The 19,996-nt window shown below is 38.5% G+C and overlaps 2 protein-coding genes across 6 annotated transcripts in view; one reads left to right on the top strand and one right to left on the bottom strand.

The window, feature by feature from the left end:
• The first annotated feature begins 10 nt into the window (after positions 1-10).
• On the top strand, positions 11-9,769 carry SCRN3 (secernin 3). Of its 3 annotated transcripts, none has more exons than XM_080346745.1 (8): positions 11-265; positions 458-639; positions 1,426-1,625; positions 2,286-2,498; positions 4,898-5,060; positions 5,432-5,612; positions 6,361-6,482; positions 9,597-9,769. In XM_080346745.1, exons 1-8 carry the CDS (start codon positions 98-100, stop codon positions 9,601-9,603), a joined length of 1,236 nt encoding a protein of 411 aa, XP_080202871.1. In that variant the 5' UTR covers positions 11-97; the 3' UTR covers positions 9,604-9,769. The 3 variants fall into 3 exon arrangements, with proteins under 3 accessions (XP_080202871.1, XP_080202869.1, XP_080202870.1); XM_080346743.1 differs by lacking the exon at positions 9,597-9,769 and adding an exon at positions 8,056-8,343; XM_080346744.1 differs by lacking the exon at positions 9,597-9,769 and having other exon boundaries at positions 6,361-7,494.
• Positions 9,770-9,882: 113 nt separating this feature from the next.
• Positions 9,883-19,996, bottom strand: part of GPR155 (G protein-coupled receptor 155) — a 30,819-nt gene continuing 20,705 nt past the window's right edge. For 2 of the 3 annotated variants that reach the window (XM_080346740.1, XM_080346742.1), the window contains exons 11-16: positions 19,570-19,671; positions 17,704-17,837; positions 16,067-16,162; positions 15,018-15,082; positions 14,161-14,298; positions 9,883-12,048 (exon numbers count right to left, since the gene is read on the bottom strand). In XM_080346740.1, coding sequence (XP_080202866.1) covers positions 11,826-12,048; positions 14,161-14,298; positions 15,018-15,082; positions 16,067-16,162; positions 17,704-17,837; positions 19,570-19,671 — 758 coding nt within the window. In that variant the 3' untranslated portion in view covers positions 9,883-11,825. Of the gene's footprint in view, positions 12,102-14,160; positions 14,299-15,017; positions 15,083-16,066; positions 16,163-17,703; positions 17,838-19,569; positions 19,672-19,996 lie in introns of all 3 variants that reach the window. The other variant, XM_080346741.1, reaches the window with a different exon arrangement.

The raw sequence follows: 19,996 nt of genomic DNA, 5'->3' as shown, positions 1-19,996 counted from the left end.
GGCGCGGCAACAACGCCGCTCCGCTCCGCTCCGCTCCTCCCCGCGCCGCCGCCGCCACCGGGCCCCGAGCAGCGCCCGGCGCCCCCGCGCCGCCAGCATGGCCCCCCAGCCTCCGCCCCGCTCCTGCGACACCTTCGTGGCGCTGCCGCCCGCCGCGGCGGGGGGTCGCGTCGTCTTCGGCAAGAACTCGGACCGGCCGGCGGACGAGGTGCAAGAGATCGTCTACTTCCCGGCCGCCGCGCACCCGCCCGGCGCCAGCCTGGAGGTGAGGGCCCCGCCGCGGGGCACGGCGGCGAAACAAACCCCTCTCGGCCTGCTTCCTGTGTAGCCGAGCCCGCCGTCTGGGCGGTTATTCCGGAGGTGCTCGCCGCAGCGGCGGCGCGGCAGGCGAGTTGCGATGGTGCGTTTGGTGTTGGCGTTCCCAGCGCACGGACGCGGCGGTTCTGTGGCTTTGCAGTGCACGTTCGTGGCGGTGGAGCAGGCGGAGCGGACCCACGCCGTGGTGCTGAGCCGGCCCGCCTGGCTGTGGGGCGCCGAGATGGGCGCCAACGAGCACGGCGTGTGCATCGGGAACGAAGCGGTGTGGGGCAGAGAGGAGGTCAGCGACGAGGAGGCTCTGCTGGGCATGGACCTCGTCAGGTCTGCACAGGCTGTTTCGGTAACGGGTACGGGACTCGGAACTTAGCTGTAGAACATTTGGTTTGGGTGATACGGGGAAATATGCACTTTCACTTTTAAATGGTACGTCTGTCTCTTCTGCTGTTCTAGCCACGGTTAAAAATAAGTATTTCTTGGCACAGGCATTAGAGCTCTGCCAGGAGCTGGGAGCCTGTGAGAGGTATCAGGTGCTGGAACAGAATCTGTCAAAGAAGTCGTCAAATGTTTTTCCTTCTACATAGTCTGTGCTAAACTGAAACAAGACTCTGAACTGGAGTGCAGCCGGACTTCAGGAACTAGATTTTTTTTTTTTTCCTAGGGTCTGTTCTTATTTCCCTTTTCCCTCATCTTTCACACACACATATTTTTAAGTTTCAGCCTTAGCTGCACACGTCCTCACAAATAATGCCAGCTTCTTGTGCCTGCCCTCCTAGGCGCCAGTGTAACTCACATGAACCCACGGAAGGCAGCCAGTTCTTCCTGGTGCTGTTTCCTGCCAGTCCAATACTCAGCCAGGACTTGCAGACATTTCCTAGGAGCCCTCTCCTGGCCTTTCTGCATTTCCATTGGGTTGTTTTTCCCCACAGTAAAGACACAGAGGACCCACTTCAAACAAGTCATGTAAATGACTCACTCCTTTCTCTCAACCAGATTGTATAAGCATCGGGTACATACAGAGATAGCATTCCGAGTCAGTATGAATACTCAGGCTGAACAGTTGTAAATAAAGTTTATAGTACCAAAGATAACATCTTCCTTTTGTTTTAGGCTTGGACTGGAGAGAGCAGACACAGCTGAAAAGGCTCTTACTGTCATAGTTGATTTGCTGGAAAAATATGGACAGGGAGGAAACTGTATGGAGAGCCACATGGCATTTACATACCATAACAGCTTTCTGATCGCCGACAGAAAGGAAGCATGGGTGCTGGAGACATCAGGAAAATACTGGGCAGCAGAAAAAGTAGAAGGTATAGATGATGCTCTTAAACATTTCAAATGCAATGACGGTTAGCAGTTCTCCACTTTTAATTTACCATTTCATTAAGGCATCAAACTAGCCTCCAGATATTTACCCCTGCCTGTAAATGACAGGAGTTGCATCCTGTGCGTCAGTGTGGAGAGGACAGCAGTTTCACGGGGGCTTTTTCAGAGTCAGAGATGGCCATTTCTGCACTTGGAAGACAGAGGACAGCAAGGTGGTCAGCATGAGAATGACAGCAGTATGTATGGTCTTAAGGATGGTGGCAATCGGTGACAATACCATTGGGCGACAGGTAATACTGCCAGGATAGGTGCACAGGGCCCTGCAGTGGCTGCTTCTTCCAGTGGACTTAGAAGGACAAGCTGGGTCTTTGGAGCTCTAAGAGGAAGAATGGAAAGATGGGAATAACCAGGACAGAACCTGAAACATGATGTTAGCAATAGAAGTAAATGAGTCAGAACTGAGTGGCAGTGGCATTTCAATCAGAAGGATACACATAGCCCAGGCCAAAAATAAACCACAGGACTCACAGATCTTGTAGGAATCTCTTCAGTGCATAATTTGTTTTAGTAAGCTAATTGTAAACAAAATACCAAGAAAAAGCATTCAATGTATTAAAATGGTTCTTTCCTCACTTTACAAACAGGAGGTGTACGGAACATTTCCAACCAGCTCTCTATCACAACCAAGATTGACAGAGAACACCCAGAACTGAGGGCATATGCCAAAAGCAAGGGCTGGTGGGATGGAGAAAAGGAATTTGATTTTGCTGCCACATACTCTTATGTAAATACTGCCAGAATGACCACATCCAGAGGACGATATTGTGAAGGCTATAAACTTCTGAACAAACACAAAGGTAGCATTTTTGATTTTTTTTTTTTAAGATACGCAAAGCATTTTGTGAACTACATTAAGTCATAAATTATTAGACATCTGATATGGGCAATTGCTCACATGATTTGGTGAACCAGAACTTACAACTTTTTGCCTAAAGGAGGAACGCTGACCTTGAAGTCTTCTATCGATTTCTGCCAATTTGTTGGTGAGGAAAAATTAAAACAAGGGTCAGATATCAAACACACACAGAGCAACAGTAAGAACACTTGACAGGTCACATTATGACCAAAGCAATACTCTAACACCTAGCTCTGAAACATTTTGACAAGCTCTATATTATTACTGTACCTCTGCGAAAAAAAAATAAAATAAAAAATCAGAGGCTAAAATAGATTCCCAGTGGTTTGCAGCCACAAGTGGAACCTTGTGAACCACTTCAGTCTGGTACCATTCATGCAGGCCTAAGGCAATAGCGCAGTATTCAGATACATATCTTGCATTTGTTTTTTGAGATTGTTTTTTCATGTTTTGTAGTTTCACTATAACTGCTCCTCTAGCCTTGTGTAGTCTAATAAAAAACACTGAGAGCAGAATAAAAATAATTTGCTGTACTCTAAGCAGGTGCTTCTAATCGCTAACTTACTTATATCTCAGACCTCCACAGAAAGAAGCTATTACTTCTCTTCTGACTGTGTCCACCTGGCAGGTTTTTGCTGCATCTGTATTCACTTGCTTATTTGAAGTAATTAATCTGAACCAAAATTATACTGCACCCCTGCTTTTCTTATTTACTTGGCTGAGCTCTGCCAGACCAGGTTTAGCATTTAGTTAGCACATCAGAATGAATTACCTTTTGGTATCCTGCTCTAGTGATCATGTAAATCCTGCATTCATTTTGGGAATTGCAGGTTCTGAATACTGGAAGCATTTTCATAATACCTGTATTTACTTGTATTATAACAATGCTGAGATTCTATCAGTGTTTTCATTCTAAATCCCCATTTTCAGGCATTTACCTGAGCCATTTTAAAAATCACACTAGGTGTTCAGGTTATCAGGTTTCAGTTTGTTTAGATTTATTTTAAATAGATGCCCTAACTAAAAGCTATTTGGTTTACAGTATCAGTAAAATCACTGTTTTCTTAATCTACCCTTCCCAGCTTTTTCACTCAGTGGCATTACAGTTTTTTTTCCAGGCTGCCTACCATGTGAAGACCATTTTTAGAAAAACATTATTTACATTTCAGAAAACGGGGAATGTGTTTCAGGAATACAAAATAACAAAAAAGCCTAGGGGAAAATATGCAATCTCTTCTTTCCTGCTGGACAAGTTGCCAGTTTTCAGTTGACAAACTGACTGTTGCTTCTTTTAATTTCTTTGGTTTATCTGATTTGCTGATTTTTTGAATTCTCTGACTTTCCCAGGCAACCGTGGGAATACTTAAGAGTGTTTCCTTGTTGAAATGTAGTGTTGCATGACTCACTCTCTCTAGGCAATTTAACCATGCATAAAAAATAATATTGGAGACATCTGAATTACGAGGAAAGTAATTACATTAAGAGGAAGCAGCAAGGCAGTTTAAAAAAACAATCTTTATGCAGCTAGAACTTCACTGAGGAAAACACCAAAAGATTAAATGGTAGGTGATACCTTCAAGTGAAAAAAACAGTGAATGGACTAATGTTTTTTCTGCCATGAGCACATGCTCTACGGGTTCACCACCTTCAGAAGGAAAGCGACTGCAAGCGCTGCCTGTTAGAATACTGCGCTGCCCAGCAATACCATGCCAGCATTTAAGCTTCAGTGTACAGTACATGAACAGCAATGTTATTTGAACAATAGATGCAGAGGCAGATGTGGAAAGGGTTTTGTTTCACCTGAGAAGAAAGAATAATTTTCATGGAGACATTTGGCACTATACCTCACAAAGGCAGTTGATTAAGGCTTCTTTACAAATGGATGTACTATTGTAGTTTCTGTTGATTCTGAGTATAGAACATGATATTACTCCAGTGCATGCTTTCAATTGTCAACTGGAAGCCGAAGTGCTTTGGAAGGTCAGATGATCAAAATTACAGAAAAAAAAAAAAGAAGTAACAGTCTTGGCATTTCATTTTCACACATAAACCCCATGCACAGTTATTATTTTTACATTTCCAAAGCAACCTAGTAGCATATTAACTATGCACAAATACCAATAACTATTATAGTGATTTATCTTGACTTCCACACAGTGCTCAGAAAGTTGAATCTTCAATCCAGATATACTGTTAGAATCATTTTTTTTTTCCTGACAACACAGACAAACTAAAATTGGCATTGCTTATCAAAGGAAAAAGCACCAGTTGTAGAACATGCCATTTCGTTGGTGTTATAAGTAGCATTGTGTGTAAATAATTGTATTGTTTCTTAAATAGGATCTATCACTTCTGAAATAATGATGGAAATCCTTCGTGACAAAGAGAGTGGCATTAATATGGAAGGTGGATTTATGACAACTGGAAGCATGGTGTCTGTGTTGCCTCAGCAGCCTCATCTGCCCTGTATCCACTTCTTTACTGGAACTCCAGATCCTGCGAGGTGACTTAACAGCAAGTAGTTAGGATAAAAAGTTGCAAATATCTAAATGAAAAGTGTTGCAATTTGTCTAATTATATTCCTTTTTGCCCTTTTTTTTTTTTTCCTTCCCTGAAAAAGCACGATCAGAAAAAGGAACATAATGTACATTATGTACGTGAATGCTGTTTACCAATCTACTTAGTGAAACGCTGCTATGACATTAACTTAAACATCAATTAGAAGGATGGGTTGGTTTTTTGTTTTGGTTTGGTTTTTTTAAACTTTTTTTCCTTGAAAGAAGGAATTAGAAGAATGGGAAAAATACAGCAATCTACTGACTTGACAATTTTAACACAACTGTAAAGGGTATCTGTTCAATTTTCTCTTTCTAGGTCTGTATTCAAGCCTTTCATTTTTGTGCCCAATATTACTCAGCTATTAAAAACTAGCTCCCCTACATTTGGTCATGATGATCCAGTTAAGAAGCAACCACGTTTTCAGAATAAGCCAGATCGAAGACATGAGCTCTATAAAAAACATGAAAGTGCTGCTGTAGTTATGGAAACTATGAAGGTATGTTGATTAAATTAGATTTCAGTGCAAGCAGGTGGTTTATATAAGCTCCTTGCTCACATTTTGTTAATGTGGATACTATTTAATGCACTTCGTAGCGCACCAGAAGCCCATTGTCTTGGCATCTGGCAGGCACATGTTTCGAACACTAAAAATTGCACCTAGCGCTGTGCTGTACCCCCAGACAAGTACCTGCACTGCTCATCTTGCAAAGCAGGATGCCACACATACCCTGTGCTAGTCAGATAATGGGGAAATGCTTGAGCAGCCACAGGCAGATACACAACTCCTGGTGCTCCAACCTCTCCAGGACATGAGGCGCGGGCAGGGAGGACCTGCCTTGTGCCTTGGCTTGGGAGGGACTGGAAAGGAACCAACACCACAAAGGTGAAGGACACAGGGTGAAGCAGGGAGGTAGTTGCTTACCTTTAACAGTAGCTTCTCTCCTGTTTACAGATACATGTTCTAAAAAATAAGACGTGCCTGCTTAAGTTTTGGCAGCATAAATACCTAGAGCAGCTTTAATTTTATTTATTTTCAATCCATCAGACAAGGATGCAGGGAGATGAAGTGACTCCGAGATATTAGGAAAGATATCTAAGAATACCTGTTGCAGTGCTAACTTCTGCCAACAAAAGCTTGTACCCTAGAATCCATTAAGAGGTTAAAATAAGGTCAGTAGAAGAGAATTTTGTTAGGGCGAATACTTTGTATAGTTTTAGTGAAATATGAAAGTTTCTTTTTGCAGGACAAAGGTAAAGAGATGCTGAAAGAGATACAGGAGCTGGAGAAACAGAAGATAAGTGAAATGGAATCAATCCTGCAAAACGGATGTCTTGATGTTACACAAGTGGTTAACCTTTTTCCACGGTGTGTAGAAGAAGAACTCAAAATATATAGTTAAAACTGCCATTTGGATGTGGTAAAATTCAGTTTTATGATTAACTATTCTAATTAAGTGGTTATATAGATTACATCTTATGTTCAAATACCAGTTAGTATGGACAGTTTTAAAGATGAAGCTTCATATTCAGGACAAACAGCTTTTGGTTATATGAAGTAATTCTGAAAAAGCTCTTAGGAGCTATGCAGTGGTGTTGTATGTGGCATAAAGCTGTCAGCAGAGATTGATTTCCTCGACAAACAGATGCAATTAGAACGTAATGGCTTGGCTATACTGCAGAACCACCCCATCTCTGGATGAAGAACATGAACCTAGATTTGGAGAACTCCCTTCTGGTGTACACACGTGCAGCTTTTATAGTCAAGATAATCATAGCAGAATTTCACATTGCCTGAATTAAAATGGCCGTGCTGAAGGATGTTCTAAAATGTAGAAGCTATTACTTTAACAGAATAAAAAGGATAGTGATATGCAAGTCAAGTAAGACTGATATTCAGCTGTTTGATAAAACCATTCTAAGATAAGTTTCATATAGGAACGTTCTATTCCTTCAATGTAAAATGAGGCAAAGAATTCACGGTATATTAAAACCAAATCACAGTTACAGTTTTACCATGATTTGTTGTGAAGTCAGATTACATGAAATAGAACAATGCAAGCATCCTGTAAGCTACTACACAATTTTCCCTACCCTGATGCAAAAAAAAATAAATTATTTACATACAAAATCATTATTGTCAAATTAATTCTGCAATATACTTTATAACATAGTGTGCGAGTTTTTTGAATATTCTTGAATTGTAACCTTTTTAAATTGCGCAACTAGAAAGGAAGAGGTTGGGGTACACAACTATATACATGTACTCAGCAGGACACTTAAAAGGACTTTTAAAGTTTTTACACTTCATATAAAGCCTCTTAACCATTACTTGTCTTGCCAAAATTACGAGACTATGGAGTTGATTTAATCAAGCTTTTTGCCCTGCCAGGAGCTCTTCCTCCCTGATCCTGATTAGAAGGAATGATCAGTGTGGGCCACTACTTTTATTATATCTATGTCAAGGGACAGACTGAGCAAACAACAAAGAAAGAAGATCCTGACTTTACTACATGACCAAGCAGGATAAAAAGTATGACTGGAAGGTAAAAAACAAAACAAAATGACCAAACAAAAAAACCCAGCACTTCTGCAAAGCTTCAGAAGAGAACATTTAAGATGAAATGGAGGATTAGAGCTGCAGTAGCAGTTTGCAACATGACACAACATCCCCACAGAAAGACCATTTGATGACTTTTCTATATTGGGACAGTTGGGAGAATCATCTCAGATGCTAAAGATGGGCTGTACACATGCAGTTTTCTCATTTTGTAAACTGTTCTAACCCCTCATTGGCAAAAAAACCCCAAACAAACAACAAAAGACATCCAAGAAATAGTTTGCAGAGTGAATAAGAAAATTAAGAGCTTGGCAGAATTTGTTCTTCCTGACCTCACAATGAAAATAGAAGTTAACTTGAGATACTGTGTTCATATCCACAGCAAGAAACTCATGGGTCAGGAAAGGTTCTTGAATGTTCCAGTAATTCTGTGTACCAACTGGCAGTGGCAAGTCAGACTGAGTAGCAGACTGACAGTGAGCTGGAGTTGATTGAACCTTTTGTGCCTGCACTGCCAACAAAATTTCTTAGAAGTTCAAGAGTACAATAGATGTTCATGAACTGGAAGGCGTATTTAATTAAATTTTGCTGCATTTACCTGTTTTCTTCATGGATGTCTATATCTGACAATCGTGTCTATCTTTGTCCTATTTTGGATCATCGGCTGTTCCACACCAGCTCTTTGATAACTTTAAAGCAGGAATAAATGCTAGATAAAACTGTGCTGAAAACCAAGGTGTGAACCTAGTTTAGAAGTGGCATAGCAAAACAAGAGAAACAATTTTATGCTACAATGCAAATACAGTGAAGGTGGTGGAGTGGCCTTTAACTGAACTTCTTGGTCACTTAATCATGGGGTGGCAATTAACCAGGTTAAGCATGTCGGTCCAGTTGTAATACAGGCAGATACAGACCAACTGTTCCTCTAGTTTCTGTGGTACAGGATACAAAGTAAAAACAACGTGATGTGTAGAGACAGATCAAGTGATGGCCAACATACTACAGGATATTTTCGTACCTTTTTCCCTCGGTATTTTACCCTCCTAGAACACATGCAGTGTAAAACCAGAAAATTAAGATGAGATCCGGAGGAATAAATTACCCCCTGCTCACAACTGTACCTTAAAAAAGAAAATAAAAATCAGAATGTCCTCTAGAGGGCGATCTTTGAATGCATTTCATCTAAAAGCACATCTTACAGCTTATTTTAAAAGCTCTAGAGCTTTATCAAGGATCGCTATTAAAAAACCTGTATTAAAATTGCTACCTAGAAAACTGAAAGTTTGATATCCACCCCTGTCCATTGTCACCATTATTTTGAGATTAGTACTAGAAAAAACATCCAGTGTTTCACTGGAGACTCCCCTGGACTTGTTCAGTGCATGTTTTCATGAAACTATAACTTCCAGGTTAACTGAGATTTATCCCAAACTCATCCACTTTAAAAATAAAAGAACTCATTGCACCACAGACCACATATTTAAAGCAAAGCTATTTCTAACCACCAAAAATGCACACATCAGTAGATCAGCTGTTGACATACATCAGTTTGTCAACTATTCTAAACTTGTCCTTGCTCCTTGGTGGAAACAAATATTTATCAGATAAATGAGTTATTTAACTTTCTAAAGCTATTAAAAGTCCATTCTTAGCTTCCAGAAGTATCCAGTGATTTAGAAATAGATCATATCCTGTATTTCATTCACAGTTTCTTTAGTCTATTTATTAACCGTAATAAACTCTCGTCAGAATAACGGGTATGACAACAGCAGTCATAATATTATAACAGTTAACCTAATAGAGTTTGGTGTCAGTTGTTAATTAAAGTTGTTTTCTTCACTAGATTTGTACCAGGGAACCTTCTCTAAGCAGAAATTTTGAGCAACTTCTTACTTAAAACAAATATGTTGTGTTCAAATCTAGGGAATAGCAGAGCCAGTATGAAAAGGGAGGCAAGGGCGGGACTTCACGATGAAAATGAGAAAGACAAGAGTGCAAGAGCAACAGATATGCACGGGACTGTAAAACTGACCCAAGATCAATTTCTTGAACATTTTAAGAATTAAAAAAAAAAAAAAAAAAAAAAAAAAAAAAAAGTCGTGTCTGGTAAGTAGATGATAATGTGAAATGCTTCTAAAGATCTGTTTCGGCTTTTAGATGAAAACTGGTATTCTCTGTGTGAACACCCATTAACAAGTCCTCTGCCTACTTAAAAAGCATCAAGGGTAGATTTAAGAAATACGAAATTTGAAACCCAAGAACTGCTTTAACAAATCTCTAAGAAAAGTACAGTTGTCATAGATGTTGACATGCACACGTAACCCTTCCACACCTCCCATCACATCAAAGCTCAGAACTCTGAAATCAATTAACAGATTTATTGACAAGTTTCAGTGTTTAGAAGCCAGACATAATCACGGCTTCTGCTCTTAAGTCAAGTAGATCTAATTATTCAAAAACATTTCATGTAGTCGTCCTCAGCAACTGTAACAGAAATACACTATTGTTTTCCATTGTGACCACCGCCTGATACAAACATCAATTACTTTGTTGCTGGAAAACATTAAAATATGTCAGTTTGTATAGCACACACATGCAGTAGTACAGTAGTATTCAGTTATGTTTCTGTGCAGACTGCAGATATTTTTCCAATATAAGACTTGCATGGAGCTATAGCTATCATAAGACAATTGTCTCTTGAACAGTAGTTTATGCTGCTAAAAATCACTTAATTCTTAATACAATGTAGATGCATAAATAGCTATAATAAAAACCTGTGTACTAAAAAAAATGAAAAACAAAGGGAAAGACTTTTTCAAAAAAAAAGAATGAGAAGAATTACACATATGCTTGAGCAAATCATTTTTTTTTTTTTTACTACCTGGGTTCCTCTCCCTCACCAGATAAAAATTTTATGTAGCCATATAAATGCCATTCTTGCAGTTTTTAAAGGGCAGCACAATGGCTATTGTATACTACAGTTTGTCTTTAACATTTTCAAAATACTGCAGATAACACACAGATTCTCTGATTCTTCCTGCAGTTCACAGGACTCTGAATGACACTTAGAATAACTATTTAAACATTGTAAGGGGATACCTGAGGCTGATTAGAAACCTGTGTTAGGCAACCAATACTAAAATTTTAGGATCTTTTGCTATTCTAAACCCTAACTTGGATGTTCAGTTAATATTCTCTATATAATAGATTTAAAAGTCATTGTACTTCATTTGAAAGGTTTTATGATTTGATAAAATTTTTCATCTTGGCTTGCACAGGTATCCAAGGCTTCCATAACATCTTTAACTGAGGCCAGCACTTCTAAATGAAATAGGAAAAGCTGATTTCAGAAGATAAACATCTGCTCTTGACAAAGCTGTTACTACCATGATAAGGCAAAACTTCAAAACCAATTGTTTATATGAAATTCCAATATATCATTTCCTGATTTGGGGGACAGATGAATATTTTTATATGTTTTTAAGATTTGTTAAGTTTGTACAAAACCATTATTTATTTCACTCCATATTTCCTCAGCTTTAATCCTCCAATATTGGTATAATCTTCCAATGATCCTGCTTTTACAAATGGAGTATTTTATCTTTAAGGGAGAAAAAAACCCACCTGATCTGAGGTGTAAACAGCTAGAAGTTGTTCCTGGTGTTAGACAAGAGTAGAGTAGTAAAATCTGGGGTATAATAGAAGAAATTGCTTCTATGACGTCAGGGAGAAGCCTGGCCATAAACTGGAATCAATATTTCATGACAGTAAAATATGGAAAAAATACAGCAACATTAAAAATACCTCTCATTCATGGTTTTTTTTTTTGTCATTGTGGCACTGATCACTAAAGCTGCTGTTATAATGCCTCTATAATACGACACTGACCTATTGGTTTACAGTTTGTTTGGCTCAAAATGGAAAAAATGCTCTAAATCCAGAGCATCTTATTTTGTTCTAGGTGCATTCTGGTTGGAACGCTCACTAAATATCACTTGCTATCATTTTCTTCAGAACAAACATAAGTAGAACCACATCTCTTAACCTTCTGAGAGAAAATAACACAATTCTCTGAGAGCCCTGAGAAAGAAATATGGCAGAGGAGAAGGTCACATTCGCCCCAACTGCCCGTCCTCTGCCCACACGCTCAGCTCAACGGCTCTCAACTGCAACTGATCTCTTGGGAATAAAGCGGTAATACAAATATTCATCCCGAAATTCAAATTCATTCGTAATATGCTGGATGACGCCTCCTTTCATCAGTCTGTCTCCATACATCACAGCTTCACCACGGTCGGAGGCCAGGCCAACTTGCATGAGCCAGTTCACCAGGTCACAGCCAAAGAAGATGCCGGTGGAGATCTGAGCACCACACCTGTATGTCAAAGGAATGATTCACCCACATGTTCTGTAAATCTGGTATCACCACTGCACGGTGGGGAAAAGCAAGGAAAAACAGCAGGAAACAAGGAAAGACATCATGATAGTTAAGAGCACGTTAGAAAAGAACTTGAAAGTTTTGTGTATGAGGGACATGCCAATGTTCACTACCTTTTCCTACTGACACTTCACTGAGAAGCAAAATGTACCTACAAAGTTACTTAGGCTTGTGCAAATAAACTTCAGTGAACATAAGTAGCAATTTTCCTAAAACCACGCAAGATGTAATTTTATTTCTTGGATACTTACTTGCCATGTACTCATTAACATGACCATTTCTGCAACAAAATATCTGATTTGAGTGCAGCAGGCCCTCAGCAACAGGAACTCAGTCAGCTCTTTAATTCCTTTTATAATTTCTTTACAGCTTTAAACAGACACTAACTGTTTACAAATATTGTAAACAAAACCCATTTAACTTGCACACCTGGTTAAATATTTACCACACAGGCAGTACTAAGAATAAACAAAACCTTTACAACAAGACTAAACTAATTTTCTTTTACATATTTATGAGGCAAGTGCCACTAACATCTACCTATTTGCAGTAAAAACAACACTCAAAATTTACCTGCAGCAATGAATGTTTCTGGTTATCTAAGATCTGCCCTATGGGACCCATGCACAGGGTTTCTGAAGATGATTAACAGCTACACAAGACAGCACAAACCAAACTTCTTTCTCTATGTTTTTTAAGTTAAAACCAGCAGTAACATATAGTGTTAACATCCACTAGCAGAGAAACAAAATTAAAATAGATAAAAGCCATGATTACAAGGTCTCAGTTACAATATGTTCAAATCAAACATGACAGGATCAAGTCAGATGAATGTCTAAAATAAGAAGATAAATGCTTACTTTTAACTCACAAGGAAAAATAAGACATGAAACTAGTTCTGCACAAACACAATATTAAAACAATGAAGCAACAAATATCAGATTTTGATGTATTACTAAGGGGATGTACGATTTAATAAAACACAAAACCAAAGCAAATGAACAGCCCAAAGCCTGAGAAACCACAATAGCAGCAGCAGCACAGGAAACACGGCTGTATTTCAAAACAAACACTTTCTGATACACCTGTTCTGTCTGGCATGAAAGAAGCAAGTCCTTCAACTGCCATAGTTCATTTTCCCTAAATGGATAACTTTATTATTTTATTTCTTATGGGACATTGGTGACTTCTGAGGAGACTAAACAGAATCATGATGTTGCCAAAAAACAGTTCTGAAATGTGGTTTTGGACTATCCGGCCATTAAAAGATCACCCCATCCTGCCAAACTATTCCTACTTAAAAGCTCACCTAACAGGAAAAGGAGTGTCCTGTTAGGAAAATTCTCTGTGTCTCCATTTCATACAGTAAATATTTCAACAAAGACAGAATTTTTTTCTTGCTCCTGCGGCTTCTGTCTGCATTTCTCTTCTCATCTACCTACAAATACCTGAATACATAATCCTTGGTTTGAGTATCATAATCTGCATTTGAAAGCTTTGCTGATCTCAAAATTGAGGCTTAGGCCTCACAAGAGGAATGAGCAAAAGAAATTGTATGAACTCAGCTGGAAAGGTCCTATAATCTCACATATTGAGTGGCCTCTGAGCACACACTGACATCAGTTGCAAAAGTTTTGCCCCCTGTAAAAGCTATTTATTAGTAAACATTCAGTCACATAAATACTGACACCTTCTTAATCTCAAAGCAAAACAAATGAAGTGTCTCAAGTTTGACAAAACTCATAGATATACATACACTCTATACGGGTATTATGACGTACATTTCTTAAAAAATATTTCCTCCCCTGCACTCCAGGTAAATGCAAAAACTGGGGCCATGGCTTTATGCTATAAAACTTTTAATAATTTATATAAAATCTGGATGGGATAATCTGATAATTTGCACCTCAATGTTTCAGTTTGCGACTAAAAACATTTATCTGTTACTGCTGAATTCTTAATCCTCACACACATTAAACTGAATTTCATTATTTCCAAGAGGTAGCTATGACTTTTGTAACATGTTATATGTGCAGGGAGGAACCTTACCTTCTGCCTTTGACAATGTTTTTGACACAGTGATCTCTATGATAATGGACAAACTGTTGACAGGTCATCCTGATTTCCTCAGGCACACAGGGATCTGTATGCACTGCTACTTCTCTTCCTCCCCAGAGAAATCCAAGCCTTAAGAAAGAAAAAAGAAAATTAATTAAAAACAGCAAATCAACCAGAAGCATTTTTAAGAACACAGCAAATAACGGAACAGAACTCATAGGAAGCTTATCACAACTGTTTCAGTGCCCAACACTTTATATGCAATCTTCCTAATAAACTTGTGTGGCCTTTGAACACCGAGAGGTTTGCCTAAGCTCAGGCAAAACGAAAGACAGAGTAGTTGAGAGCCAGCTTTGGCTGTTGGGTTCACACTGCAGGCAGCCAGCCGAGTTCAAAATGGCTTTGTAAAACTTAGGCTTCCACAGTGAGGTACCAATGCAAGTGTCCATCCACACAAAGTATTTGCATGAGGTTATAAATCCAGGACTTTAGAACAGTGATGACGGAATCTGATTCAGCATTCACATATAAGTTTTACTTTACAGGTGAAATTATTTCTGAAGATCCATCATCTCACTGATCCAATCACATACTTCACCATCATTTGCCAAAGGTTTTGTCTATAGGGAGGCTGTGGGACTTTTGTCTTTGGGAATGTCATTAGGACAGCAGTAAAAACTCATGCACAGTGAACTGCAATTAGCTCTCCATAACCGGGAGGAAAAAGAAATTTGGAAGATTGAACAAATAGGAAATAGAATGCAACAGCACTGAACACTCAGTATCCTTTTAAAATTATTATTATTAAAAATAAAGCTTATAGGTGTAAGCATAAAGATTATATTTACCTTCGTTTAAATGGCAGAATGATTAGATGCTTATCTAAGCCAAAAATACCAAAACAAATGAAGCCCTGAAAGAAAAAAAAATACAGAAAAACAACATTAAGCAAAAACTTTTATTCCTAAAGAACAGAAATAAAATGTTAAAAACTCATTGCTAAAACACTCATGAAAAGTATCCCTCTTCTCTAGATATCATTCAAAATGCATTTTGTTTCTGCTTCGATTTTCCATTTGGGCCTTAAAAAGATTAGCACATAACAGTCCATCAAAGAAACTCTTCAAGAAACAGTTCAGTAAACCCAGTGCTGTGACATGCCACCTGAGCCCTAAAACATCCTTACATAGCCAGTTACTTAAATCAGTCTTTGTTAATGTCAAGAACAGAACTGACTTATTGTAATTTGAATGCTAAAACGCTCTCTAGTTAATTCATTTTTCTGTGCTGCTTTTGTACCAAAACTACTACCATTACTTGACGCTGCAGCACATCTTGTAGGCACACGTGTCCACAAAACATTCCTCTAGTATGGATATTAACACTGCCTTGCTTTCACCTCCATAGGTAACCAAACCACCTTGTGTCATTTGGCACTGACATGGGCTGTGTGCAGCTGGAACTATTACACATTTAATTATCAGCTGTTAGTTACTGGTGCAGTAACTGAAACTGAAGAGAGAATAACTTAAAGCCTTATAGCAAAAGTATCCGTGTAGCCATGTTGCACCTATTGACATATACTGGTATAACTCCACAGAAGTGACACTGGTAAAGCTTTCTGGTACAAGTAAAGCTAAAATCCTACTCAATTTCCACAGGCTTTTGGCATTCTTTTGTCATTTGTACCTTTTAAAGTGTTCATACACATACAAGACATGCATTATGAGGAGAAAGCTACAAAAGCAAAATGAATGACTGAGGAAAAAAGGCAAAAACAACATAAAGAGCTGGTGACTTCAGCATCATTTGAGGACTTCATTTTACAGTGCTTGTAACAGCATCTGCTGCAACAGCCACTAAAAAAGCCATTTTCAAAACAAACGTTGGTAAGTACCTGACCAAAATTAAACACAGCACAGAAGAACTGCAGTTCCACATATAGCCTTCCAGGCTCTTGATTGAACAGCCACCACAAACAACTGGAAAGATTCTATTAAGAAAAAAAAAGTCAACACAAACAACTCACAAATGTAACCTGACTGTTAACAATCAAAAGCACTTTCTTACTCTTCACATGCTAATAGATTCTTACACAATTTTGACTGTCTTTATTTAACTAATGGTTCAGATAAAGACAAATAAGAGGGAAAAATCACGTTAAAATATCATTTTAGTTTGATTTAATAGCTGGGGGGGGTAGAGGGGAGAGCTTGTTTATTTTTAAACAAAATAATGTAAAATATACCAGTGTAGAGGTCCTGCCCCTTCAGATATTTACAGAGGAACTTGCCTTAAGCATACTTAGGTATTCAACCTAACACAGCCAATATTAGCCCAGACAGATTGGCAGTATTTGTCTTTAGGCCTGTTAAGCTGAGACCAGTGCTTTCTACATATTTTCTGCATAGCTAAGATTGTGTTAAGCTGAAGCACATACCACTTCAGCTGTTTTAGCTGCCTAACAGAAGGAAAAACCTCCAAAGTTAACCCCTTTGGGTGTAAAATCTAATTCTTTAATGTAACTGGTCACATTCCATATTACCTGTGTAATCATTCAGATACGACTGAAATAGGGGCTAACATTTGGGCCACCTCTTAAATACAGAAGAGGTAAAAAATATATTAGCATGGAATGTTTGTCACAGGAAATTTGAGAGGGGGAAAACTTCCATTTGGTAATTTAACAAAACCTAAAAAGCAACCGTAGCAGCTATCACACTACATAGTTGTGCCACGCTGCTCTGCTTTGCAAAACTACATATTTGTGCCATAGGATTTTCCATTTCCAATAAAAATACTTTCCCTCCATTGTCATCCACAAGAAGCTCAACTTCCAAGCATTACATTCAGAGAGACTTGTTTCTCATCTTTGTCACAGTTAAACATTCAAATTATAATGTATCTCTAATACATTACATTGTGGTACTTCACACTTTTACACAGAGCAGCCACCTTCACAGCTGGGATCTGTTCTGTAGTGACGCTTGGCAACACCAAATCAGTTACCTTGTGTCCAAGCACCACTAAAACCAACAAAGCCACGTTTTCCCATTTCAATTAAAGTCTTACATTATTCTTCATTACTGAAGCACCTCAGAAAAATCCAAGTTCCAAATATAAGCATAATCAGATGGAACAATTTTTGTACAGTCTCCTTCAGAAGTAGAATTCTCTTTGTATTTTTAATTACTCATTGTCTAGGGAAGAAGACTAGCTCGAGAAAAATGGGAAGATGGGCAGTAGTGATGAATTAATTACCAAATGATATAATTCCATTCTTTTTCCCTTTAGAGTTCTCTAGTGTCACTTGCTCACTAACATCATCAATCTTAACTTGCCTTTATGATGTGACACAGAAAAATTATTTTTATTATATCCCTCTTCCAGTAAGGGACCAAAATAAAGCCTCTAATTTATTTAATGAATGGTTACAAGAATAATTAGAAGATTTTTACTGGACTGTCTACATAGCTTTCCTAAAAATCATTCCAGCTCCATGAGTTAAACAACATGGGAAAAAACAATATTTACAGCAAAGAGGCCAACAATCAGAAGTAAGCACAGCAGCACGTGTCTGGCCAGCTGTTTGTCTCCGGTCTGTAGCAGCTGTTCCTCCTGAGCCAACACGCAGGTTTGAGCACTGCAGTGACTCACACACTGATCAGCTGAAAAACAAACCAGAATTTTTTCATTAGTTGATTTTTTCATTATGAACTCCATGAGCAAACCTGTTAATGTAACTTGCTGAGTTAAATCACCTTGTCAGCATCTGTACTGAAGTCATATACACAAAATTTAATATTAGCTTTGACAATAATCTCTTCAGACACCTATTCTCAGATGAAACAGGAGTTTGTGCTCCCAAAATGAAGAAACATTTTGCCCCGGAACTCTTCTTTCAAAGGTTTAATGCAAACTTAGGTTGTGGTTAACATTTAGAAAGCACTATTAGAAATAATTAAAAAATAGCCATTTCTCAGAATAGTTTTAAAACTTAGAATTAATTTCTGGAATAACAATTTCAAATATACTATCAGCTCTAATGCTCTTACTCTGTATGTCAGTGTTGTTGAGCTCTAGATCAACCAACCAACCAACCATATTTATTTCAGCTCTGTGACTGTATTTTTAACATGGTATATCAGAACACTGTCATAATTCTATCAATCAAAAGGCCCAAACACACAGAGAACGGATGCTTGTCTCCCAGCTAGAGTCCTAAGGAATTTTGAGTATCTTCCTCTAGATGGCAGTGAAAAACTTCCTGGCAAGGACATACCTAAGGATTTGCACCAGATACCTGTCATAGCAGTTCAATGGGATAGCAGAAGCACTAGAAATTATTGCACAAGTGTACCCATTACAATTTGCTTTTACTGATTTCTACTGAGTGAATACTTCAAGCCTATATCAAAAAAATTTCCACTCAATCGTAAGAGGTTTTCCATCTTATCTTTTAGGATAAGAAAATTAAACTGGCCTTCCTCTATCATTGGAAGGCATTCTCACAAAGTTTGTCTGAATTACTTAATAGATTAAATAGCTGGTAATAGGCAGAAAGCTATCATTTTGTGAGAGGAGACATAACTATGTTTCAGTGTGAAATATTTTGATCTGTTGAAAGTTACGTTGCATCCAAACAAAACATAAGGCTATAAACTTCCTTGTTAAAGATGAAAACACCACCACAAGAAAAAGAAAGTAGAAAAAACAGGTTGCACTGCAGCTAGCTTTGGTTATTGACAGCGATGTGTGTTGAGAATGGGCTGAGCATGCAGTTTTCCATCGGGTGCTAAACAGTCACTTTGATCCATTTTTTCTATTTCAGTGACCCCCAGGGCCCCCGTGCTCAATTTTCTCCGTCTCTCTCCCCAGACATGAGCGGTACAGCAGCACACACACTTGATCTCATCTGCAGGAAGTGCTTGTTCCTCTAGACCTCATTTAGGTTTCTCATTCAAAACCTGTGCATGATTACAACAAAGGATTCAAAGGCCTTATTTTAAAATACACAAGATGTGAAGATGAGAATGTACAGAAGTGTGTTTAAGTTGAAATCTTGAGCCAATGTAGAGTTATGCATCCAACTTCTCAGCATCCAAACAAGGCAATGATGGAGAGGCCTGAATGCTCAGAAGGATGTGTTAAAGCAGCTTAGCGGTAAAGAAAACAACTCAAAACAACTGTCTATTTTGAGCACTGAAAGATTACTAATCACTATTAAGCAGAAGAGAACAAACACGTAACATATTGTCTAATACTTGCATTTAGTATGAAACATAAGTTGTCTGGGTAGAGTTGTGAGAACAACAGCCCAAACAGTTTCTTTCTGAGAACAACACACAAATATTGTGGAAGAGTTTGTAATACTAAAACAAGGAGACACTACTGCTTTACCTGTCTCAATTGGAGGAACCTTGCTTTCAACAGCACTGTAAGCTGCTTTGCTCTCTCTAGCACCGCATAATTCACCATTTGTTGTCTGGCAAGAACAGCAATCTATTAAGCATATACAGAAACAGGATAGTTAGCTTCCTTCACTACCATAATTTATTTTCCAAGTAGAACAATATATTGTATACAGCTTTAACTATTATGCTCAAAAGTAACCCAAAATGAGAAAGCATACTTAATTTTTCCAATTTGCTGAGAGGGTAAATGGGTTACACTACTGATACACAGAAATAGTTAACACAGCACTACCACTGCAAAAGAAACACAAGTACTTCTAGCTAGAGAGAAAACACCCGTGAAGTGATCAAAAAGGCCACATACAAGCAAGAAGGATTAGAAACACATTGAATAGCAATGCTGCAGGCATACA

The sequence above is a fragment of the Nesoenas mayeri genome, assembly GCF_963082525.1.
Source record: "Nesoenas mayeri genome assembly, chromosome: 6".
Classification (NCBI taxonomy): Eukaryota; Metazoa; Chordata; class Aves; order Columbiformes; family Columbidae; genus Nesoenas; species Nesoenas mayeri.
Note: the sequence above shows the minus strand (reverse complement) of the source record. Positions and strands in the feature narration are given on the sequence as shown.

What these genes read in the sequence shown, in the direction of transcription:
- SCRN3 (XM_080346743.1), top strand. Translation starts at nt 98, where the DNA reads ATGGCCCCCCAGCCTCCGCCCCGCTCCTGCGACACCTTCGTGGCGCTG. An exon ending in GGAACTCCAGATCCTGCGAG is followed by an intron (nt 5,061 to 5,431) that starts GTGACTTAACAG and finishes TTCTCTTTCTAG; the next exon opens with GTCTGTATTCAAGCCTTTCA. An exon ending in GTGGTTAACCTTTTTCCACG is followed by an intron (nt 6,483 to 8,055) that starts GTGTGTAGAAGA and finishes TCATATCCACAG; the next exon opens with CAAGAAACTCATGGGTCAGG.